We start from the raw sequence: 10,035 nt of genomic DNA on the forward strand, positions 1-10,035 counted from the left end.
TCGAGGCGTACATAAAATCTATACTATTATATAAAGCTGAAGAGTTTGTTTGTTTGTTTGTTTGAACGCGCTAATCTCAGGAACTACCAGTCCAAACTGAAAAATTCTTTTTGCGTTGCATAGCCCTTTGTTCGTGGAGTGCTATAGGCTATATATCATCACGCTATACCCAATAGGAGCGGAGCAGTAATGGCTAATCTCAGGAACTACCAGTTTGAACTGAAAATTCGTTTTGGGTTAGATAGCCCTTTATTTGTGGGTGCTATAGGCGGTATAACAACACCCAATGACCAAAAGGAGCGGAGCAGAAATGAAACATGTTGCAAATACGGGGACAATTTATTAGTTTTGGGAGCGAGTGATGCGTGCGCTGCGAAAAAGGTTAAATTTATGCAACAATGATGTATTACAGGATTGTTCCTCTTAAAAGTTCTAAAAATATAATATAAAACAAAGTCCCCGCTGCATCCGTCTGCCTGAACGTCTTAAACTCAAAAACTACCCAACGTATTAAGATGAAATTTGGTATGGGGACAGTTTGAAACCCTGGGAAGAACATAGGCTCCCCGAAACTACTACTTTTATAATGGAAAACTTTAGCCTGAAAATTTTATAACGCGGGCGGAGCCGCGAGCAAAAGCTAGTATATAAATATAAATTATCCACCAGTGCGGTCGTCATGCACGGAAGTGTTGACCCGCACTACCGTGTGGCAGCGCGATGCGAGCCAAATAACACAACTATTACGTTAAACTCAGTTAACGTGTCAATAAATATAATTTGGCTAATTTAAAAATCAAAAAGGAGCAAGTCTGCCGATTTTAGTCTGGAACCCAAAACTCACATAGAAAATTACTACGCATGTGTTCAATACTCGGCTTAAGTGAAGCATTATAGGAAAGGGGACTACAGCATTGGGCAAGGGTAACGCCAGACGGAAAAAATATATCGTATGTTCTGTTGATTATTGATACATACGAGTCGTTTGAAAGCTGTGAGATCATGGTCGTGGTGATGGTGCTGTGGCTGCGGTCGCAGACGCGCCTCCAGCTCCTCCAGGCTATGCATCCTGCCACCCACTGCCGCGCCAGAATCTGCCACCAAGTATTTTTATTAAGAAAGATTTAATATTAATAAAAATATCCACAAAACAAAGTCAAATGTTATGTGAACAGCAAAGTCCATTTGTAATTTCCATTGGTAGTGTTTTAAGTTTTTAGTATGTATGAAAATATTTATACCTTAATTAACTACAAAAATCTGTCTAGAATAGTAGTCTTTTAAAATGAATTAAAGTAGAAGTATTCATTTATAGGTCTTAAGGTAGTTTTATGTTTTTATAAAAGAAAGTTTCTTGCAAAATAATTGCTTACTGTAGAAATCTATTTACATAATTTATAGTATCAATAGCCCCAAATAGCAAAAATATGTCACTAATAATCACACACGAGAGGAAGACAAGAATGTAGAGGGCTGCTCTCGTCTCGTCCTGTCTTAGCAAATATTCTTGACGAGCAAGTTCAGTAGGCGTAGCGTAGGACAACCTCTCGACCCGGCTGGTCCGACGACATTCGTAAGATCGCGGGTAGACGCTGGATGAGGAAAGCAGAGGAACGAGCAACGCGGCGCGCTCTAGGGGAGGCTTATATTCAGCAGTGGACAGTTATAGGCTGATGACAAGTTCTGAAGTTGAATGCCTAACTTATACTTTTATCGAATAATTCGTGCACGAACGATTATGAATTATGAGAAACGAATATACTCGAATGAGCTGTTCACACTATTGGTCTGTACTCCACAAGTATAATATGTAAGGTAAGAGTGTGCACTGACCGGGCCGGGGCTCGTTGGCGCGCAGCAGCAGGTCGAGCAGCGAGGGTGGTGCGCGCGGCGGCGCGGCGGGCGCGATGGGCGCGAACACGTGCGCCGCCTCCCCGCCGCGCCCGCCGCGCCGCCTGCACCCGCCACGCCCGCCGCCGACTCCGCGCGCGGCGAGCTGTCCAGCTCTGTACACAGCACATCCACCGTTAAAGCTTATCGTGACGTTTCGATTTTATATTAAAATTCGACTGAATACATAATTACTAAAATATTTGTATCATTTCATTTTAAACTACATCGTCTATTCTATAAGACGAATATCTTTAACCAATATGACTCACTCTCTCTCTAATTTCTGCTTTACTCTCTTTCTTTAACATTGTGGAACAGGAATAAAATCTATAATATATTAATACGTAAAATATAATAAAATAGTAAACTTATTTTAACAAAACTTGTTCCTTGCCCTAATCCTATCCCAAATTCTTAAAAAACCCTTGCAACACACTCCATCGATCCACTAACTTCATTCAAATTTTATATTTTTCAATACACTATATAGTTCATAAAATGACTACTTATTCGTTAACAATACCGTCATTCCTGAATATATAAATCCACTATATGTATAATTCATAAGTAATTTTACACTCACTTCTGAATATTATTATAATGTGTGCAAACTTACCGTCCACCATGTTGTGCAGAAGCCTCTCGTAGTGACGCGCCTCATTGGTAGGACTCTCGCGACGGAACCATCGGCTGAACCGGCTTCCACCTTCGGTCTCGCCACTACCATTCTACAACAATAAAAATCAGTGTCACATATACTTAGAAATATAGATTAGTGAAACCGAACAGGCAATGTATGACGACTATAAACATCAATGGTAAAAAAATCTTTTAATTGTTTGACATTATCAGTCAATTTTGAAGTATGTGAGATTAAATACGCTTGAAACTCCGAAGCTCAAATAAATATAGCAAAACTGAAGTCAGTTTGGTTTATGCATAGTGCATACCCAAAACAAATGAATGAATTTCGATGGAGGTGAAAAAACGATGATATAAATAAATATAAAAATGAATCCCTATTTCCCTTGGTCACGCCATCACGCGTGAGCGGCTGGACCGATTTCACTATTATTATTTTTTTTTGTTGTGTTTGTTATTCTCAGGAGAAGCTTCTTATGCAAGAAAAATTCAAAAATTGTGCGGAAAATTAGAAAATTTAAGAAAACTTAACGAAAATATTAATTTTATATAACTGTCAATTGTTTGAAATAACTGTCAGGGATTGACAGAATGCTCGCTGCAAATTCATAGTTAAGACGGGACAACGTCTGTCGGGTCAACTAGTAGACAAATAATCCATCACAAACTTTGTTGCCGTTCGATATCTGATACTCACAGTAAGTACGTCAGGTATTGTGTCAAACTTGAGGAATTCGTCAAGGTTGAACTCCGGCTGCTCGTTGTTCGACTGAGCTTCCTCAGTCTTCGAATCGACGCCAGAGTCCTTGTCCTGTTCAAGATGAATATATACATTTTTTACAACAAATATACATAATTTATACAGGAAAATTTTATGAATGATTAATGATGCCATATCCTCTGAACAGAACATAAAAACTTATGTGCATGTGTCCTTTAAAAAGACATTTTAATGAAAATAAATGTAAATAGAAAATATAATATTTACAAAACAAGTATGTAAGTACTTCATTCTGTTCTTCTTCTTCACGATTTCAGTATATATAAGACAAAACACATCGTTTCATAATTTCCCATCATTATTGATATAATCTATACTGTTATATAGAGCTGAATAGTTTGTTTGATCGCGTTAACATCAGGAAATTCTAGTTCGAATTGAAAAATTCTTTTAGTGTTGGATAGCCCATTTGTCGAGGAAAGCTATAGGCTATATAATAATGTATACATACGTTGCTAGTGTCAGCGGTTTCAGCGGGTTGTTGCACCGGCGAGGAGGTCTCGCGCCAGCGCTCCAGCGGGGACCGCGTCCCACTACTGTTCCACTTCTACAGACAAACGATAAATACATTTATTTTTATTGCTTTTCAGACGAGACGAGCTTGCCGTTTGCCTGATGGTAGGCGATACGACCGCCCATAAACAGTAGAAACACCATCCAACACCTGGAATTACAAAGTACTGTTTGGTATTCCACTGCGCTCGTCATCCTGAGACATGAGATGTTAAGTCTCATTATGTCCAGTAGTTACAATTGTGTTTATATTGTAGTTGTACATTGGAAATGTGATCAACTTTTCATTTTTAATATTGACAAATACTCAAAGACTATGAATATATTAAGTTCTGAAAATAAGATAAAAATACACCATGAAATATTACATATTATTAAACATTCAATTAATTTTATATAAAAAAAAAAAATTAAACAAAATCATCATTCATACAATGAGTAACAAAATAGACAATATATAAATATTTCTCACATCGCCATCCTTGTTGTTGTTAGTGGTCCCGTTCTTCTTGGGCGGATCGTCGAAGCCACGCAACTCGATCGTTTCCAGTTGAGATGTCGGACCTCCGCTGAACCTGTGTCAAAATTCATAATCAACATCACACTTTTATATACAAGTAATTACTTGCCAAGTATGAATGTAGTAGCAATTCCTACCACCATGAACATAGCAAATAGTAATGAAACATTGTCACATAGCACATTTAATAACCATTACGCATTAAATATTTTCAGTACAATTGAATAACGAGACGTGCGAACTGCTCATTATGGTACCAGACTTTAATTCATAATGCAGGTTCAACACTACTCTTGTGACACTAAGCTATAACAAGACTATTATGAGTACAATAGCTACAATGTCATTCAAAACAAAAATATCAGTGCTATCAAGATCCTATAAGCTACCCAAGAAAATAAAAATCCTACCCACATTATAGGAAAATATGGGATTAATTTTTTGTACTGCAAAAGCAGCTACAAAAGCAGGTATTTTATTTTCCTGGTCGGGTTATACGCAAAACACAACTAGCAGCTATTAAAAGGTAACTCACCACTCTGGTTCCTCGTCTTTATCGTATCGACGATTAGAGTAGCGACCACCGGATCGACGATTGTCCTCCCTGCAACAATACAATCGTGTTAGCATAGAATACCATTACGCTTATATCCGGATCGTATAGGCAGAGGCACATCGTGTACACACACAATGCAACTGTATTATGGGCCTAAAATAACCTAAGACGTGATTTGAAGTTCGGGAACATTAATCCCAATCAAGGTCCAGCTGATAAACTACCACTTAAAACATCCCGCCAAACTTCTGGAGACGTATTGTGGTATGCCAAATCTCTCTTCATCGATATTATATTATACTTCACTTTACTGGCCATCAGATGCAACATAATCGCACGCCCGTGGTAAAATAAAAAAACACAGGTAGTCAAATAAAAAAAAACAAATACATTCGTTTTATCTGGTCATATTCATTAGGAAGAGAACCAAGGAATATATCTATACATTTTATAAAACAAAGTTCTGTCTGTATGTTATAAATTGTCTCAAAATCTACTGAAGGAATGTTTATGAAATTTGGTATGGAGATAGTTTAACACCCTTTCTATCTCCGGAAAATATATAACGGTACTTTTACCCCGGATAACTCCTTCACGCGGGCGAGGCCGCGAGCACATCCTAGTTAAGAATAGAATGCATTCTAACCTGTCTCGCGGCTTGTCGTTGTTGAACCGATCGTCTCGCTCCCTCTTCATGTCGGAAGAGAAAGTGTCACGGCTGAACGAACGCCGCTCGAACCTGAAACAACACACTTTATGTATCCACTTGTAACGGTTACTTCCTCTCAATTATTTACAACATTTAACTCGAATTTGCTATCTTCACTCGACAGTAAATGTTACGCTAACTAAACTAGACTACGTTCAATATCCCGTAACTGGAGTTACGGAATATTGAACTAGCAGTAACAGTTACAGCTTATGAATCAAATTCGCCTCCTCGGAACCACGGTGCGGACGCCATATTGTACACTCTAACTAGTAATAGTAGAGATTGAACATTGGAGCTTGTTGCGCTCATGCGGCGACCAATTGCCTCGCTCGACAGACTAAGAAATCGGTATGGTGATAGCACCCTATAACATCTTTATGCAAACATTTTTTAAACAATTTAAAGTTACAGGAAACTTTATTTATACATTTCTCAAAGCGGTTATATCGCACCTTTAGAACTAAAATGTCCTAATCCAAAATTTATATAATTTCTGATTTTGGTAAAAAAACGACCTTCCAAAGTATGCTCTATAACCATATGACGAGAAAAAGACAAAATTATAGAATGGAAACAGATTCTCACTTTCGCGGCGAATCGCCGAATTCACTGCCTGCTATATTGTTCTCAAATCTTTTTAATTTGTTTCCCACAAATCGTCTTTTTTGAGTTAGGTCAACTTAGTTCTAAGGGCGGTTATGGATTTAAAATGTAATTAGAGTATGTCACCTGTCGCCATTAGCGCGATGGTCCCGCTCGCGCGGCGGGCGGTAGGGCTCGGCGCGGTGTTCGGGTCGGTGCTCGGGTCGGTGTTCGGCGCGGTGCTCGTTGCGGTAGTCGCAGTCGTCCCACGTGCCCGACACGTCGCGCACGAGGATACGGCCGGAGCCGATGCGACGACCGCCTGCAACACGTCGTACAGTGTACACTTTACTTTACTTGAAGACGCAATTCATTTTCAACTACATATATTACTTTCAAATTCAAATCGCACGGGTTTCTGAAAAATATTTTATCATAAAATAACCTCTGTGGTCGATATTTCCCGTTGTTGCATATTTATTCAGTGACTTATGTTTTTTGTGATTTATTTCTGGGCAGGGAGTATACGTGCACTTTCTTTCACCCCCCTCTCGACGCCCACATTAATGTCAAATCACCACCACCTATCTAAAATCGACCATAATGCCAAAATTATGGGTGAGATGCTGGCTGTTGGTACTCGGTGGAGGTAGAACAAGGAATATCCGGAATTTTGTGAGATAAATAGTAGCGTTAATAAAATCCAAAATAACCATAGCCAATGAAAAATTCAAACTCTTATATGTATAAATTGAAGTTGGCCGTATTGTCATAATATAAAATGTTTTATATACATATATTATAGAATTCTTATATTAACATGGTATAGTGAGTTTTTGTTTTCAGTTTGTTGATCTTGAATGACTTTGATAGTACGTGATTATATTTATATTAACCAAATACGTTTTCTTTTTACATCGATCATCAATATATTACACGCTAAATTCTACTGCGTCGCTATCCGCTACATACCTAACATGCATCCCAATAAAATGTTAAAAACATTTTTTTATGCAATTTCGAAACTACAGGCCATTTGTGATTCACTTTTAGCTATTAGCTAGATCCATATAATATGTAGGGCGATTAATACGACACGGTGTTAGTCTTCAAACACGCGTCACCTGTATCAGCCGTTTGCTCTAGGCCTCAGACATGAAAAACTGCTATAAAAACATGCAGTTCGGTTAAAGATATCGTGGATACCACAACTTCTTAAATCTGAGGCCATCATTATTGAAGAATGCATATTAAGTTAATAATCAGGATGAGATCTCAAGATATTAGTGCATTAATTTGTCTGTGTTTCAATATTTAATGTAAACATATTTTTATATTACATTGTTTGTATTAAATAATTAATTGTATCAAATTGTATGATACAAATAATCATTTAATTAACTTACTGATAAAGTACTTTGCAATAAATATTAAAACATTTAACATTGAAACTAGAAATTGCTTTTCTCTAGGTCCATGCATTAACGGCTTTGGACGGGGGAGATCCGCGCGGTCGCCAGGGTCGGCGGATCTTAGCGACCGTCTTTACTCACGGCGCCAAGAGTCTAGAGGGAGCGCCAGACTCGAAATTCGGCTCAGGGCGCCCCGGTCATATTGATTGAGGAATGTATATGATTACCTTGTTCAGTCTTGTTGGTGAGCGGCTGCTGCGCGGCGGCGATGGGCAGCGGCGACTCGGGGCGCGTGCGAGCCACGTGCGGCGGCGCGTGCGGCGCGGCGGAGGGCGCCCCGCAGCCCGACGTGAAGGAGCGGCGCTGCGGCGACAGCACGATGCCGCCGCCGCTCGGCTCGCTCTCCTTGCGCACGCGCTCGCGCGGGTCCGCCGACCGGCGCTCGCGCTCGCGACCGAACACGCCCTGCGCGTATACACAAACAATTTTATTATAATATCCGAAATGCTTCTTGACCACACTATTGCGTGGTAAGATTGTTTTGTACGTTAGAGTAACTATACTTGCGTACAAAAAAAAATCCCACCACACGGTAGTGTGTTAAAATTTTTGCCGGTTATATATAGTTAGTCAGTTCCAGTTACGGCCTAATTTGCTCTTGCAACAAATCTTTAAGTACCGTTGCTTTAAATACTCTCGTTGACAAGAGTCAAATTAAATCCTAAAGCCACGCTAACCTAAAAGTCTTATGCCGTAAGAAATACTGAAACAAATTTTCTGACTCCCAAATGTTTGCCTTTATGCGAGAATCGAACTCACGGCCTCTCTTCTCGAGCAGGCTGGACAACAAAAGTTGGATACCCTGGATACCCCGCTGGACCATAGAAGTTTTTACGTGTTAATTATCACAGTATACGTTTTTTTATTCTTTTTATTTAAACCCTTACCTTATGGTTCTCATTGGGCGCGTCACCCTTGGCACCTCGGTCTTCTTCATTCGGCGAATCGGAACGTCTCTTCAAAACACTGAAAAAAACAAAACAAATTTACCATTGCATGTCTCATTTATTACTGTAACCAAACCAGATGCAATAACATTTAACTACCCGCAATATCGCTTCGTAATCGTCACAACCAGCCAATGTTACGTAAACGAAACTCCGCAAATATTTTGGCCGATACAGTAGGTATTACAAGCTATTTCCAAACGGCGTCATTTATCGCGATAAGTTCGTAAGGATACGAACGAGTCATGCCGATAATCTTAATATTTATCACTGATCGGGAAATTTTTATCGAAGTAACTTCGCATAAGACAGGTATACGAGCCAGTGTGTCGCCATTTAGGTAGTAGTACACCCAAGAATAGAAACTTCATACGCATTCTGCTAATCGCTCCTATTAGGTTAATGAGGTAACAATTAACAAATACTCCTGTATAGTTTTTACTATATACAACTCTCTCCAAACTTTATGACCAACCAGAATTTAGCTCTTTACTCTCTCGAGTAGTTGCATTGCCATTTGCGCCAAACTTCGTGCCGGCCATAAAGAATGACTGTATTATATGACTTACAGCGCAAGAGCCTCGCAGCCCGCGAAGGCGTTTTCAGATTGCGTTTGACGAGCGGCGAATTGCGCAGGCGCAGCAGCTCCTCGCGGGTGTGGGTGAGCGGCCGCCGCGCCGGCCCCACCGCCAGCACCGCTGGGTCGCCACCGCCGCCGCCCGTCCCGCCGGACACGCCGTTCTCCTCGTGGCCTGAGACAATAAAATTATGTACATCTTTATAAATAGTAAAAGCTTCGGTATGGTCGCAGATATTTGCTAAGTTGATAATTTTATAAAAAAAAAATAGTAGCAGGCTGCCTTAAGATCCTATGAGTCCACCACCAATTCTAGGGTACAGCCGACCCGTCCCCTCTCACCCCCTGTCATATAAACAACTATGAGGAGGCCTAAGTTCAGTAGTAAGCGTCAAATAATTGATGATGAAGTCTTATAACCCAAAACAATACCGCCCGATGATCAAGTCACAGTACACCTACGATTCTCGACTTCAACTTAAGTATTTTAGGAAGTACTTTACATTGATATCTAAATTTTATACAAATTTATTTTTGTATTGTTTAAATAGTTACAAGGTCTTATGTCACACACCTCATTCAGTGGTACTTCTGGCTTACAGAAGCCACTGCATTATACAACCAAAGTTAGCCAACTTATTACTACAGACGCAAATTTCACAAAGCTAGAGAACAATCAAAATATAATCACAATAATAGAAACTCAAGTTCATAACAATATAACGCTGCATCTACGCGAGGTGAATGAACTTTACATAAATATTGATAGATATTGACACGGCTCGGAACGACGATGATGACGTGACGATACCTATTCTATTGAAGCCTGTTGAACTGCTA

The 10,035-nt window shown here is 39.7% G+C and overlaps 1 protein-coding gene across 1 annotated transcript; it reads right to left on the reverse strand.

Annotated features, from left to right (window-relative positions):
* Nucleotides 1-1,932: 1,932 nt before the first annotated feature.
* On the reverse strand, nucleotides 1,933-9,474 carry LOC119193017 (eukaryotic translation initiation factor 4E transporter-like; the record flags this gene model as incomplete). Its single annotated transcript, XM_037446724.1, is given in 12 exon segments — nucleotides 1,933-2,006; nucleotides 2,510-2,621; nucleotides 3,233-3,346; nucleotides 3,768-3,863; nucleotides 4,302-4,404; nucleotides 4,885-4,953; nucleotides 5,552-5,644; nucleotides 6,347-6,521; nucleotides 7,839-8,076; nucleotides 8,559-8,637; nucleotides 9,188-9,224; nucleotides 9,227-9,474. Coding segments are annotated over 12 exon segments (1,438 nt in total), but the record flags the coding sequence as incomplete, so codon positions are not given.
* Between the last annotated feature and the right edge of the window lie 561 nt (nucleotides 9,475-10,035).

Source organism: Manduca sexta, unplaced genomic scaffold (assembly GCF_014839805.1).
Source record: "Manduca sexta isolate Smith_Timp_Sample1 unplaced genomic scaffold, JHU_Msex_v1.0 HiC_scaffold_3522, whole genome shotgun sequence".
NCBI lineage: Eukaryota > Metazoa > Arthropoda > Insecta > Lepidoptera > Sphingidae > Manduca > Manduca sexta.